Source organism: Parasteatoda tepidariorum, chromosome 1, assembly GCF_982258835.1.
Source record: "Parasteatoda tepidariorum strain Cologne lab strain chromosome 1, Ptep-v5.0, whole genome shotgun sequence".
Lineage (NCBI taxonomy): Eukaryota > Metazoa > Arthropoda > Arachnida > Araneae > Theridiidae > Parasteatoda > Parasteatoda tepidariorum.
Window position 1 is genome coordinate 60,793,097 of NC_141755.1, and position 15,996 is coordinate 60,809,092.

A 15,996-nucleotide genomic window follows, 5' to 3' on the forward strand; every position below is an offset into this window, starting at 1 on the left:
AGTTCCTTTAAAAAAAGAAAAAAGAATCAATAGAAGAATTGATTCAATTTACTTTTGCTTGTCAAAATTCAATAGTTTTAAAACTTTTCAAATTTAGATATTCATTTTATTTACTCAAAATTTCATATATTTTAATAAAAAAAGGAAGGAAACTCCAGGACAATTCCATGAAAGTGTCAACTTTAAAGCGAATTTTTTTTTATGAATTGCATATTTTGATTTTAAAAATATGTTCAGAAATAGCCAAAGTCTACTTATTCATGTTTCATTTTTGATAATTTTAAGTTTTTTGAATCTAGCAGTATTCTAAAGTAATCACATGGCTAACAAGTGAATTGTTCACATTTGTGATGAAATTGTTTTCTTGAAAAACACTTATAAAATAAAATAAATGTATCTTTCTTTTGCAATATTTTGATAAAATTATGCATATAGTACAAAATTTAAACATTTAAAACATAGTCTTTAAGTCATTTTAAGTTTAATATATAAAATAAAGAAACTTTTTTTTGTGTCATTCCATCACATGTTTTAGTATTTTTTTTTCAAACTGCAACTACAAAATGAAAATGTGTATATTTTGGAATATAAAGCAGATATGGCATAAGAATCAATGAGAGATTATAAAATTTTATGCATTTGATTATTAACTTCCAATAATTAATGTGACGGAATGACTCATCCTCGACGATAGAATGACAAAACGAGTCCTTGAAAAGCCTATTCAAAAATTAGAGAATTATTTATTTTTCAATTAACCTAATGGCTAAAACAACTGTTGAAAGACAGATAGAATATTGAAAAGGAACAAGATCCCCATAATACGATGGGGAAAAAAAGCCAGAGACAGAAAAGCAGATAAGAAGGCTTCCGCCACAGAAGCTGAATTTAAAAGCTTAGATGTTGTGCAGAGATTGTGTAAACAAAGAAAAAATCTAATTCTACCAACCTCTTCGCATACAAATAATTTAAATTCCCCCTACAAATCTTGGTAAAGCCGTAAAAAAAGTTGTACACTCACTTCCAAAATCAACAATAAAGTTTAAAAAATTAATTCAGTCTTTATGTGAGAAGTATTTAACATTCAACTCAAAAGAAACTAAATTAAGTGAATGTCGATAAGCTGTTTATTTTGGTTAAAAAATTTAACTGTCAAGATGATGTTAGTTACAAGCCCCCAGGTGGTATGAAGGATTCAGTCATAATACAAACTCTGACAGAGTAACGAAGAGTGCACTAAAAGAGGCTTTTCATTTGTTTAAAGAAGCAGATAATGATATAAAGTGTGTTTAATTTTTGTTAAGTGCATTTCATTAATACCTCACAACACATGCACCTATAAATACCACATAAATGTGAGGTTGTTTCAAAAAGCCAAACAAGGCGTTGGATGCTTTAAAACGGCACCTAATATGCAAAAGAATTTTATGAAGTCGAAGCAACAAATTGCTGAAGTTTTATTTTTGTCCAGCTATTCTATTTAACCCTTTCGCGCCGACTGTCACAAATACGTGCCAATATAAAACCGTATCGATCAGGGCAAAAAGATAAAACTGGTAATCAAAGTAATTCTTTAGCAGTTTATTTGTGGGCGGAGTTATAATTGTTTGATTTATTTAATTCACCATTACGTTGTTCAAAATAAAACTATTTAGTTATACCTTCAATTAACATTGATTGTATGTGTGATTAAACTAACAATTAAAGTAAAAGCAAAGTAAATCTGTCAGATTAGAAACGACTACATTTAAGTTACCGTTTTTTATTTAATTACATCCTGATTCTGATTTTGTACGAATGCTTTTCTGAATCACCCGTCCCCAAGGGGTTAAGAGAGGGCAAAAGAGAATGACTTCAGCTGGTCACTTGTTACAGCAGCATTGCCAGAGACAAGATACCTGCACTAAACGTTCATGTAGTTGAGAAGTGAATCATCAAAATTAGAATGTTTTCTAATTTTAACCAAAACCAAGTATATGATTTGAAAGAAGGCCACTGTTTTGAAGAGGAAAACATGACTGAGGAGACTCTTTAATCACTGTCCCATATTTCAGAAAAGGAACATTTATATGTGGCTCAAATTACTTTGATAGACCATTCAGATGTTAAAGTACTAAAAAGAAGACGGGACAAAAATTGATTTATGCATAAATTTCCTGAGAAAGAAGATAAGATGTGTAATTGGCAAGTTAGATATAAAACTCTTCAGAGACAAGCTAATTTTCAAATTGTTGAAATTTTTACTAAATCTGTTTATCGGTTACATACACATTAATCCTGTTTATCTGTTACATTCTTTTTATCATTTACATATTAATAAAGCATTTTTTAAATGAAAACTTTCTTCCACTAAACTTTTTGTCATTCTGTCACGGTCATTCCGTCACAGCAAATAGATGCTAATAACTGCCAGCCAACCTGAAGTTAATTTTCCAAATTCAGATTTTACATTGCTTACACATTATACTAAAAGTAAAAAACAGTTCAGAAAAATAATAGCTGCAAAATTCACAGAAACTACCAGTTTTGAGCAGCATGCCAAAAGCTTGGTTGCCAAAATGTCATTCCGTCACACAAATAAAAAGTTCGTAAAATTAAAAATAAAAAAGATAGAAAATCCCTTTTTTTTAGTTTATGAATCGCATTATGCCAATAATAATGATATGCATGAGAAAAAACAATGTTTACTTGAAATTAGATGCATAGAAACTTAAATGAAATGGTATTTTTCAAGTCAAAATGTCATTCCGTCACATATGGAATTGCCCTCCAATTAAAAATTATTTTAATTTACTATTCTTTATAACATCACGACTGTTGCTTGAAAAATTTCTTTCACACTGTTAGAAATTTCTTGGAAAAAATGGCTAAATAACAATTTGTTTAATTGTAATTTTACCATATTAAAACAAAGCAGTCAAATTACCATAAATAAGCTGGTAATTAAACTGAAGTAACAGTGAGAAAAACAGTATATTGACTGCTAAAGGGCTAATCTGTCAGTCTCGTGACCTTTTTCCTAATTTAAGCTGCAGGAATTAACTCGGATCTGCGCCATGGATCCGAGGGATCTGTAGGGGGCGTGGTCGAATGCGGGATCCGTAAGGGCTCGGTGGGGATTGGGGTGATCCATCAAATGTGACAGCAACTATAGTTGAGGATGTTTTTTTTTTCTAATCTTTATTTTGTAATTAAATCTCTTTAATTATTACTTTTCATTTAATTTTTTTTATCATTTTTTTTAAATCTTTATTTTCTAAATAATTTTTTTTTAAATCTGTTTTTTTAATTAAATTTTTAATTAGTTGTTTTGTTGCTTTACCAGCCTCTTCGTCATACATGCATGTTATAACAGGTAGATTCAAGATAAATCAAGAATAATCTTGCATTATTCCGCAATGTTTTTCTCCGCAAGAGGCGCTGCATTTTTATTTAGTTTCAAAGTTTACCGCTAGAGGCTCTGTGATCAACCAATCAGAAAGGAGTATTTCAATGACATCACTATTTTTTCAACCAATGAGCGTATGACTTTCAAGAACCAATCAGAAATGAGAGAAAATAGTCTAAAAGTATATGTTCTTACCCAAATCGTCATTTATAATTTGGTTTCTGCTTTAGTGCCTTTTAAATATTCGTAACGGAGGAATGGCTAACATGAAGCAAAAAGCTGATCATAGCGAAGTAAGTATCTTTTAATTTTTTTTTAATTTTATAATATGCATATATTTCTGTACTATTTTATAATCTATTAAATGTTTTTGATTTTTTTAGAACAATCAAGGATCTTTCCACGAAAGCAGTATTCCTTCCAATATGTTTATTTTAGTAGAAGATGTCTTTATTTCCACTACTATTTACCGTGATCGAATTCTGGTTAATATGAGACGATATTAGAAACATGGAGAAAAGTACTATCCATCGAAAAAGGGGGTGACTCTAACACCTTACCAGTTCATCCACTTGGTCAACAGCTCATTTCTCAGAGAAAAGTTGACAGAAAAGAAGAAAGATCATCCGTTATACGAGTATTTCCTCAACTTACCACGTCTAGTCGATCCAGTGACCATTCATTCTGATAAAAGTGTTGGTATTCAAGACAAGGAGAAGTGCTACAATATAGTGATGATTGAATTTGATGAAGCAGTCCTCCTCAAGAAAATTACTACTAGCCGAAATGGAAATACCTACACGAAATGCATATCTTTGAATGATGACCAATGGGACAAAATATTTTCCCTTGGAGATTTTCTACTAGATAATCTATTTCATTTAAAGTATAACCAACTGGACTTTAGGAAAATGTTTGAAGATCTATTAAAACATCCAGCACCATCAACAGCTCCTGAAGACGATGGGACTATCACCAAAGTGTTAAGACACCTCCTGAAGACTGAAATTTACAAATTGCTGGCATATCAAACAGGCTTATTGAATCCTATGGAAGTAAGCCCTTCAGAACTTTCAAGTAATACTCGAGTCCTGTTTTGTGAATCTGCTTTGAACTTAAAGCCTCATATGTTTGTCAAAAGTTTTTATAATACTGTTAAAAATGAAATGCGTCATCCTGTCTCACAAGAAAATCTGTTAAATTTTGTAACTGCTCGTTTTCTCGACACTATTGATCTTGTTGAAATACTTCAAATTGCTAAAACTGACTTTTGTACCAGTTTTGATTGAATAAATAGTTTGAGATTTCCTTTATAACTTGGTATCTTTTTTTTAATAAATAACAGTGATCATCTAATGTTTTACCCATTTACTCGTTAGACTTTGTTCAGATAGCATGCAATCATTTTATAAAGATCCTAAGCAACCAGCTAGTTTTAGCGGTGCGACTGCAATACATCGTGTGCTCCAAGGAAAAGAGAATGCAAATACCGTTAAAAAGTGGCTCTCTTTTAAAGATTCTTATACACTGCATAAACCTGTAAGAAAACATTTTCAGCGAAATCGTGTCTTGATAAGTGATATGAATCGACAATTTCAAGTCGATTTAGTCGACATGCAATCTCTTTCTAAATTCAATAAAGGGTATAAATACTTATTAACGTGTATTGACGTTTTCGCAAAGTATGCTTGGGCCATACCGCTGAAAGATAAAACTGGAAAAAACGTAAAAGTAGCCTTAGAATCTATTTTTAAGGAACGAAAGCCTGAATTACTTCAATCGGATGATGGAACAGAGTTCAAAAATAAAACAGTTCAATATTATTTGAAAAGCATGCAGATTAAATTTTTTACAACAAATAATTCTACGAAATCAAGTATTGTGGAAAGATTTAATAGAACGTTAAAAATGAAAATGTGCAAGTACTTTACAGAATTCAATACTAAAAATTACATCGACGTGATTGATCAATTAATATGGAGTTACAATCATACTCGACATAGCATTAAAATGGAACCAGTTTCCGCTAATAAAAACAATACCAGTGAGGTTTTGGAAAATTTGTATGGAGATTTGAAGACATTAAAACGCAATCCACCTGTTTTTAAAGTAGGAGATAGAGTACGAATCAGCAGGCTGAAAGGTCATTTTGAAAAAGGATACGAACACAACTGGAGTCGGGAAATATTCACTATTTATGAAACTATTCCTCGAATTCCAGTTGTTTATAGATTAAAAGACTTACAAGGTGAAGAGATCAAAGGTACTTTTTATAAAGAAGAATTGCAAAAGGTAGTAGACTCTGGCTTCTATCCGGTAGAAAAAGTGATTAAAAAGAGAAAGAAGGGAGGAAGCACAGAATATTTCGTGAAATTTTTAGGCTATCCTGAAAAGTTCAATGGGTGACGAATATTCAAAAAGTATAAATAGTGAAATTAACCTCTAAAGGCTCATTCTCGAAAATGTCTTTCTACGTGACGTTACCTTCTGATAGCTCCATGAAGTTTTTTCCTAACAACAAAATCTCTCATTTTAAGACGCAGTTTCCGATACCAGTTAATCTAAATGGGGTGAATGGGAAGTAGGACTTTCTGAAATCATCTACCCCCATTCTTGGCTGAACGTAAATGAAAGTAACAATTATTTCCAATTCAAGATTAATAATGGTAATATCGTATCAACTGTTAAGCAAACAATTGATGTGGGGTGTTATGAATCAATGTTCGATATTGTATCAGCTATACAACTTGCTTTACCTAAAAATCCTAGCCGGTTTACATTAAATTATAACAAAACTACGAAACGAAAATTAACGCCGTTCAAGGTTGCAGCCTTCATTTAGAAAAGTTAGGTGCATTGTTAGGATTTCGACGCGATGCAGTGATTACGGGTAACCAGAAAAGCGAATTCGTGGCTGACGCGTGGTCTAATTTTTCAATTTTCTATGTGTACACAGATCTTATTTCACCTCAAATTGTCGGAGATACACAAGCACCTTTACTGCGGATGGTTCGAATAAAAGGACATGATGGTGAAACAATCAGTCAGTATTATGATAGACCTCAATACTTACCTTTGATGAGGAGCTCCTTTCAAACTATTCAAATGGAGCTCAGATTGAATTCAGGTGATTTCGTACCAGGGTTTAAGCTGAGTATAAAAATTCATTAGCGAAAAAGCTAAAATCTGAAAAAAAGTTTTAGCAAAATGCTAAAATGCCATTAGGCTTATAAAATTACTTTATATCAAACAAGTACTGTAAGTTATCTGACAAAGAATAGCTTAATGTACAAGAATATCAAAAAGAATACCTATAACAAAAAAAAAACACATTTATTATTTATCAAAACATTTTGGTTTATAATTAACAATCTTCCTTTCTTTCATGTTTGCCCATTTTACAAATGCTTCTTGAAAGTTAAATGCACTTTCTTTTCATAAATGCAATATTAATCATTAACAAATTGTTTACATGGTTGATTAACAACCTGTTTCGAATATTAGTTTTAATCAAATTAAGGCAGCTAAAGCCCCTTTCACAGTCAACAGTGTGCATTGGTATTGTTGCACAATACTCTATAACACGTTTCACGATCACGTTTGATCACGTTTTTTTCGTGAACGCTAGCGTCATGGTTCTTCTTGCGAAAGATATTTAGATTTTTTCTCCTTCTTGTTTGATCAAGTTTTTTTCATGGATGTTAGCGTCATGGTTTTTCGCGGAAGCTTTTTTTTAAATGGAATTTAGTAAAATCCTTTAGCAAAAATGCGAAAATGCTTTGTTGAATTTTAGCATTTTTGAGGGGTCTTTTCGCATTTTGCGAAAAAAGCTACCGTAGCGGAAACCCTGTTTCGTACCTTTTGAAAGTGGTAAAGTGATCATAGTTTTACATTTCCGCATGAAACAAATACTATAAATAGTACAACATTCAAACATTCATTTGAAGAGAAGACGTCAAGATGAGTGTACCGTACGTTTGTTGCGTTAAAAAATTTGAAGAACATTATGCGAGTCAAATCGGCTCTGGCTTACCCTATTATAAAGGTATTAATTTCCAAAAAGGCTATGGACTTGGAGGTATATTTCGACGATTATTTAGAGCAGCACTACCCTTTCTGGTAAAAAGTGGTAAAACTATTGGAAAAGAAGTTTTAAAAAGTGGAACCCGTGTTGCATCTGATGTATTGTCTGGAGAAAACTTTGAGGAAGCCGTTAAAACAAGAGCTAAAGAGGGTGGAAAAAATTTAGCTCGAAAAGCTATTGATAAAGTACAATCAATGGTGGGAAAAGGACAGTATAAAAGGAAGCGTAAGAAACAGAAAAGAATCATTTTATCTAAAGCTCGCAAAGTGAGAGGACGTGATATTTTTGATCCATAATGGCATTTCTATTGAAAGATTCTCCCGAATGTGTGAAATCTGAATTGGAGTTGTTTAGCTTACCTATTACTCAAACTGTTATTCAAGATGGTCAGTGGATACAGTTTCATCCACTTTCTAACGTGTTTGACAATGCACCTGTAGAGTTTCACGTTTCAGGAAGTGCTGAAGATTACATAGATCTCAGCCAAACTCAATTGTTTGTGAAGGCAAAAATTGTAAAAAGTGATAATACTCTCATCACTAAAGATGATACTATTGGACCTGTGAATTTATTTCTTCATTCATTATTTTCTCAAGTTGATATTTCACTGAATGATCGTATTGTATCCAATTCAAGTAATACTTATCCTTATCGAGCCTATATAGAAACTCTCCTCAACCATGGATATGACAGCAAAACTTCTCAATTAACAGCTGAATTATTTTACAAAGATTCTGATGATGGCTTGAAGAAAAGAATTGCTTCTATCAAAGAAAGTGCTACTGTGGATATGATTGGGTGTATACATTCCGATTTATTTCACCAAGAGCGTTTGTTACTCAATTTGGTGGATGTGAAAATAAAATTGATACGGAGTAAGCCAGAATTTTGCTTACAAGGATCTGACGGATTTAAAGTAGTATTAGATCATGTGTCTTTGTTTATCCGAAAAGTTCGTGTGAATCCAGGAGTGATACTTGGTCATGCAAAGGCATTAGAAAAAACGAGTGCCAAATATCCCATCAATCGAGTGCAATGCAAAGTGTATTCGATTCCTAAGGGAAGTATGTCTTTTATCCAAGATAACGTATTTTCAGGTTATATGGCGAAAAAAGTAATAATAGGTTGTGTGGATCATGAAGCTTTTCATGGAACATTTTCGAAATCTCCCTATGATTTTAATCACTTTGATTTAAATTTTATTGGAGTGTATATAGATGGGCAATCTGTACCTCACAATCCATTGGAACTAGATTTTGCAAAAAGTCAATACATTCGTGCCTATCAATAAACTATGTTTGTGGGTACAGAACGAATGGGTCAAGATAAAGGAATATTTATTTCGAGAGAAGAATACGTGAAAGGAAATACTTTATTTGGATTTGATCTCTCCCCCGATTTATGTTCTGGAGAGCATTTAAATCTAATCAAACACAGCAACTTACGATTAGAACTGAAATTCAGCAAATCATTAGAGTATTATTTGTGTGTAATTATTTTTGCCGAATTTGAAAATTTAATAGAAATTAACAAGTCAAGAAATATTTTACACGATTTCGGAAATTAAAGAATGGATGGATTACAATTGTTTTATATTTTATCACGAGAGAAGATAACATCACCTTACTTTCAAGGAGTATTTTCAAGAGATACGATTCTTAATCTACAAGAAAATACATGTGCTATCATGAATTCAGATGACTCATCCCAACCAGAATCTCACTGGCTAGCATTATTTGTGAATGATGAAAGGGAATTAAAGTTTTATGACTCCTATGGAAGACCTCCCGAATTTTATAATATGAATACCTCTTCCTATTCAAATGTACAATGGAATTCCAAAGTTTTTCAATCACCTACGTCCAATGTATGCGGACAATATTGTAATTACTTTTTATTCAAGCGATGTCAAGATTATTCTATGTATTATATTTTAAATCGATTGCATATCAATGATTTTTTGATGTTTCAATTTGTAAAGAAACGATAAGGTGTAAGATTTGTTTTTAAAAAATAAAAGTAATTAAACTAAATAATTTGTGTCTTTCTTGTTTCTTTTAAGAAAATTTATACAAAATTTCTTGAAACTTTTATAGCTTAAATTATTATTTCAATGAGAAAAAAAATTATTTTTAAAATGTTTCAATACAAAAAAATTTTTTCATAAATTTAATTTTCTAAATTTATTTTTTACATAAAATTTTTTTTTCAGAAATTTTCCTTTCCAAACTATTTTATTTTTAGAAATTACTGTTTTAAAAAATTTTCTGCTTAGGAAGAAATATTTTTTACAAATTTTATTTTTTAAATTTTTTTTACTCTAGATTAAAAATATTTTGTAAAGTTTATTTTTAAATTTTTTTTTATTGAAGAAAAAAAAATTATTATTTAAAAAAAAAAGCATTCACTATTTTTTACTTTTCCGTTAATTTTACCAAGTTAAAATATTTATACCTGAAAAAAAAAGTATCAATAAAGACGAAAATTTAAATACATAAAATAGCATTTATTTCAAAGTTTTAACCATGCATTTCTGCGAGCATACATTACACGTTTTTTTACAATTTTGTTTTCTTTATACAATTTTTTATTTACATCCAAATGTTTTGGTAATTTAACATCATTCAAAGCACTTAAAAATACATGTCTTCCTTCGGGAGCTGATTTCTGATTTCTGAAAAAGTCATTGAGGAGATTTACTATGTTACTTCCAGGGACAGTTACATCTTTATAAATGATTTCGCCTTTATTATTCCAAAGGAGAGATTTTTGATTTTTCATAAACTTGTACATATCTTTGGCATTTTCTTGAAATCTAGTCGGTACTACACTAATGATTCTTTCTTCCAGATCTCTTGTTTCATTTTTTATTTGTAGGGGTTCTTCTTTCGCTGGTTCTGTTGTTGGAATTTCTGTTTGACGTGACTCAAATTCTTCTATATTAGGCTTCTGAATTGAAAAATGTGTATATTTTTGTAACGCTTGTAAATACAAAGTCACTTTTTCTTCGTCTGATAACTTTTTGTTTTGAGGAATATTTTTCATCAGTTGATCCAGTTCAGATAGATGTTCTGCTACTTGCATTCTATCTTCTGGAACTAGCCCAAATTTCTTACTATACTCCATGAATTAAAGAACTGATGACAGAAATAGCTGCAGGCAGTAAAATGGATAGGAATCCCTCTCCTTTTTGAATAAGAATTTTTTTCTTCTTGTATAATGGTGTTTTCTTGTCCGCAAGTTTTCTTAAACTTTCTTTGTGAGGAGATAAACGGGTTTTTTGAGTTTTTGTAAGTGGTATATTACCACAAAGAGCATTCAAAACACACTCACACAGAGTTTTAATCTCACGCTTTGAACACTTTTTTATAAGTGATTTGCAATGTTTAGATTTTGAGATCAATTTTATGAGCTCTAAAGTTCGTTCATCACAGTTGGACATCTTTCTTTTGAATGATTAGAATGTCGAGTATCTAGTCTTTTTATACTTCTTGTAAAAATTTCCCAAACGCGTTCACTTTGACAAGAGCACAGTGTTTATAATTAAGTGAGTGCACAGTACAGGAGGGAAAGTTTCTTGATGTAAACTGTTCCACTTTCGGACATCCAAGATCTTCTAAGTTGTAACAAGGTCTTCCAGTTAAAAATTCAAGAAATTTCCGTTTTTCGAGACCTTTTACATAAATATGTGGATAAGCATCGCTCAGAAACATCAGAATATTTCGAAATTTTTTATAAGGTAGCTCTCCTTGATCCCAGCCTATACCGTGAATGTTTCTTGTAATCCAGGAAAATTGCATTTTCTGCTGTCTTGAGAGTTCTTCGAAAGGGAACGGTGACTGAAAGGTAAACATTCCGGTGATGGGATTGCCCTTTACGGCATGGAATGCAAATTCTTTGACGATGAAGTGTCCTGAAGGAAGTTGAAACTCCTCAAAATCGATTACTAGAGAAGGCATGCTGCTTGTTTGAAATTTGTACAGGAAATGAAGTTTACGCGGTTGATACACATAATAAGTATCTCCAGGAAACATTCCGGTACGCATGCGCAAAGATTCTTCGGTATCACACTTTAAGTATATGAGTAAATAACCATAAGGTTTAGATGTGGCGTCTGCATAGCATTCTTGAAAAAACTTGAGTTTGTTGGGATACAATTGACGTCCTAAGTGCATAATCTGCTATTGATCTCTTCTGTTTTTAAATAATATAAGATAATGAGCATTTAAAGATATTTCTCTCATTTCATTACCTTTATGAAAAATATTCTGGACGATGAAGATAATGCTGAGATTTTTATGATGTGAAAATTTTGTAAATAGCTTTGTCAGTTGAGGATCACTTCCTAATTCACTCATGAGGTCGTCTATTATAATCAGAGTATCTGAATAATGATTCAAATCAGACGGAAGTCCTTTGTGAAAAATAACATCACTCATTTCATTATAGAGATCTTGGTACACACCGTAGCACCATATTATAGACTTAGGAAAAGGCTGTATCATTCTGTTTTCAATCAATTTCTTAACGAAGTGGCTTTTTCCCGAGCCAGTTGGTTCTGCCAGGACCGCGGTGTACGGATGCTTTAATTTCAAAAGATCCATGATAAATGGGATATTTCTGTTTCTACACTTCTATTTATAGTCGAAATGAGCATTAATTGTGCCATTAAACTCAACAATCAATCCAATAGAATTTCATGCTCATTTAATTTTGTAGATTTTTTTTTCTCTACAGTTTTCATTTTCTTTTTTTTGTAAAATCCTTCTTCGATCTTTTTTATTTTTATTTTTATTTTTTTTATTTTTTTATTTTATAAATTTATATTGCTTACTCATCGTCATTCCTCAAGGAATAGTGGCCAAATGGTAAGGTACTGATGCGGTCCGCCAAGACGTGTCGCTTTTGATCATGTGGTGACAGTGCGATCTTGCTTGCAGTAATGGAATAAATTTGATGCGTTTTTGATCTGATTAGGTTCATGCATGTCATCAATTCCTTGTGCTGAAAAAGACACTGCATATAATCTTCAAAGGAGATCTTTTTTTCAATAACAGCCTTTTTGACCCCCTTCAGCTTCTTCACGGTATTAGTTCCAGATTTATAAATGTATACCTTGGACCTGATGCCGGCAAACTCCGTCACGACTTCTCCCTTCGTCTCGTCTTTCATTTTCCTAAGAACTTTCTTATTAACTAAGGAAAGACCATAGATGTTGTTGGGCGAGTAATCAGACGTGTCATACAGCTCCAACGCTTGCGCCATGTCGGCATAGACATCTTCTGTCACGATGTTGTAGATGAAGCTATCGGTATCTGTGTACAGAAGTTTTAAATGACTACCATATTTTGGTATCATCTTCGAGTAATGGAAGTCATACATTAACGTTTTGGAGACGTCTAGTACGACCATCCTGACAACAATCGGTTTGTTGAAAGTCAGGACTGTCCGTCGCATGTGAAACGCTGCAAGATCTTCGGAGAAAATGGTTCTTTCTTGAAAGTTGGATCGCGCTATCAACTTCTCTGCCTTAGGAGCAGTACCACAGAGTTTTACATCCACTCTACTCCTAATGTTCTCCATTGTTTTTCCGAAGACTGCATTGTTCATCAATAGGTAGAAATTTTTTTCAAAATCGTTAGTTGCAGCTGTTCGTAGGGTGGTGTTTAAATCAATGTATGATTTTAACCACGGGGCTTGCTCGAACTGTAAAATCCTGTGCACTTTATTGAGTTTGAGGCCATGCTGAAGGTAAAGTTGCAAGTTTTGATAGTACAGCATGTATCTCTGCTTGTTGTTCAGGGTGGTTAGGAGTCTTTTTTCTTTGCAGCCAGGAGGAATGGCAGTTTCCGGAGCAAGGGGAAGGTCGGAGTGGTTGTCGTGGAGATCTGACGGATATTCTAAGTCGACTTCCAGGATGTATCCGGTGGAGCTATATGGTGGGGTACTTAACACTTCTGTGGCAGGATCAATCCACTGAAAGTCTTTAAGAGGAAGGTATTGTGACATTGCCCAGTCGTACAAATTGTTAGCATCCAAATAGAGGATATAGTTTGATGGCTGGTTTTTATCATACTCCTCCTCCATGTAGACGTTATTGGCTTTTGCATATCGATGGGAGCATTGGGAAACTCCACCTCGAATCCCGTTCTCTATAAAAAGTAGCATATCATAGTCTTGCAATAGCTCCAGCTGAACTCCGGTCTTCTTCAGCATGGCGTCCCATGATAGGCCTGGGGCAGTGTAATACCAGGCCGGATCTAGCCCGTACGTTTTCATACAAACATCCCGAAAATTTTCAAAGATGTCTGCCAGCAGTAATACGTCAGGCTTGACGTATAAGTCAGCATACTCGCCTAGGGTGTCCAAACGGAAGACTTCCCAAACTTTTTGAGCGTGTTCGTAATCCTCCGCGGTGATATTCGTCTCATTCAGGCGGTTGTAAAAGGCTTCTTGAGGAGGTAAGACCGTTTCGTTAAACTTGTCCGCGTGGTTGATGTAATCGTACGGGTACACTCCCTTTCGCAGAAGTAGAGCAAGGTGGTCAGATGAGAAATATCTTTGGATCAATTTAAATTGATCCTCCGTCAAGTTACGAGCGAGTTGATCTAAACTGCTGGCCATAAATCGAAAGGAGTCCAAGAATCGAAGACTTAAATGTTTTCCGACTTGCTTTGAGAAGGAGATGTACTTCTCGGTATTTTCTGGGATAACAGTAATATCTCCGTCATCCCCACCCAGATCCTTGATGAAGAGGTGGCTGTCATATCCGGACAAGTTGTGGAAGATGACCGGTATGAAATTAGGAGTTCTTGCTTTTAAGTTGCAGGTATTGCAAGCCGCCCCACGTAGCTTTTTGGTTTGGTGGTCATGGTCCCTTACTTTGTAGTTGTTTTTAGAGAACTTTTCCTGGCATAAGTAGTAATGTGTTGCTGTGTCGAAGGCTCGTTGCTCCTCTTCTGTTAGAGGATCCATTGGCAGCGGGTGTTTGTAGATCCGGTGGATATCGGCAGCTTCTAATTTCATGCGCTCCATGAACATTTTCTCTGCGTTAGGTCCGCGATAGACGAATGGTTCCTTGTACGGTCCCATTGTTGATGTGATATAATAACAAAAGCTAATGGGCTCGTGTTTTTGATTGGTTTCGGTGTATGACTCTTTAGAGTTAGGCTGACAAGAATCTACTGGCTTTGTGAGGCATTCGAAATCGGCATAAATGACGAATGGGACTGGCTGGGTATGCTTCATGTTCTTGAAAGACAGCCACTTGTCTTCGGGCATCTGCACTCTGACAGCTTCACGCTGACTACAGCTCAACTGATGGCGTGTAAGTACTGGTTCCGTTGTGAAAAACTGCAAACAACGGCGGCAGATGAGTCGCTTTCCATTGTGTTTGGAATATTGACTAGAAAGTAGTCTGGACAAGTCTTTAATCCAGGCGTAGTGAGAGGATGATGCACTGGTAAGATAGATCAGGTCGACATGGGGAGATTTCTCTTCATCCGTAATGATTAGGGGATATACTTTATCATTCTCCGTTAGTCCGTATACATTGATAGAGAGTCCGTTCAGTTTCTCAAATTTAGATACGTCTTGCAGTCTCACGGGGAATTCAATTCCGGTAAAATTGAGAGTAGAAATAAACGACTCATAGTGTTCATGTCGGGAGGCATGTTGATGGTGGTTCTGTACAGGATGGAGGGCGGACAGAACTGCCCACATGAAGCAGCGATTATCTCTATTATCCACGGTTATGGCCTTCTTAGATTTAATAGACGGGGGTAGGTCTATGTAGGATGATCCTCTGAGAGGACAATACTTACTCAACCATATTTCTAAAGTGAGAATTTCTTCAAGAGTCCATCCAGATTATTTTCCCTCAAAATCATCCGCTTCAGCGAGTAGTTTGTCTATTTTTGTAGTGTAGGCATCATGAAGGTTGGTAGAAACAGTGACGATAGCGTTCTTCGTCTTAAAGTTCTTCTCGTCGCTAACGATACCACTAGGAGTTACTTTCTGATATCGGCACAATAGGCGGACATTCACTTTTAATTCGAAACGGGTAAGGTGAGACGAGATGATGTGGTGAAAATCTTCCCTTTTCAGTTCGAGAAATGTACGTATGTCTTTAACGTGATCATCATTGGAAAGACAAACATTTTTCAATCTCCCATTAAAGGCAGAAAGGTGATCGGTAGAAGGAGGAACTGTTGATGCAGCATTAAATGTAGAGGGACCAGCACGAGATGTTGAGACAGTAGTGTTTAGCTGAGAAGGGAGCTGGTGTAATGAGGTAATATCCGATCGGGAGTGTTTGGCGGGGAGCGATGCGATGTCTTCAGTTGCTTTCCGTTTATGAATGTTTAAATGGCGCTTTAACTCATCTGTCCTAGCAAAGGTCTTGGGGCATTCCGGACATTGGAGATGTTTATCCCCATGCATGGATCTCTGGTGGCGCAGCATGTTCCGGCGAGATACGAAAGCTTTATTACATTGAGGGCAAGGTAGTTTTGCTTCATCCAGT

At 34.2% G+C, this 15,996-nt stretch overlaps 2 protein-coding genes across 2 annotated transcripts; one reads left to right on the plus strand and one right to left on the minus strand.

Moving 5' to 3' along the window:
* Window positions 1–7,767: 7,767 nt before the first annotated feature.
* Window positions 7,768–8,763, plus strand: LOC122272918 (uncharacterized protein F54H12.2-like). The gene has a single exon (XM_043056953.2). The coding sequence runs from the start codon at window positions 7,768–7,770 to the stop codon at window positions 8,761–8,763; it is 996 nt and encodes a 331-aa protein (XP_042912887.1).
* Window positions 8,764–12,302: 3,539 nt separating this feature from the next.
* On the minus strand, window positions 12,303–15,194 carry LOC107449481 (uncharacterized). The gene has a single exon (XM_043056954.3). The coding sequence runs from the start codon at window positions 15,192–15,194 to the stop codon at window positions 12,303–12,305; it is 2,892 nt and encodes a 963-aa protein (XP_042912888.2).
* Window positions 15,195–15,996: the final 802 nt, after the last annotated feature.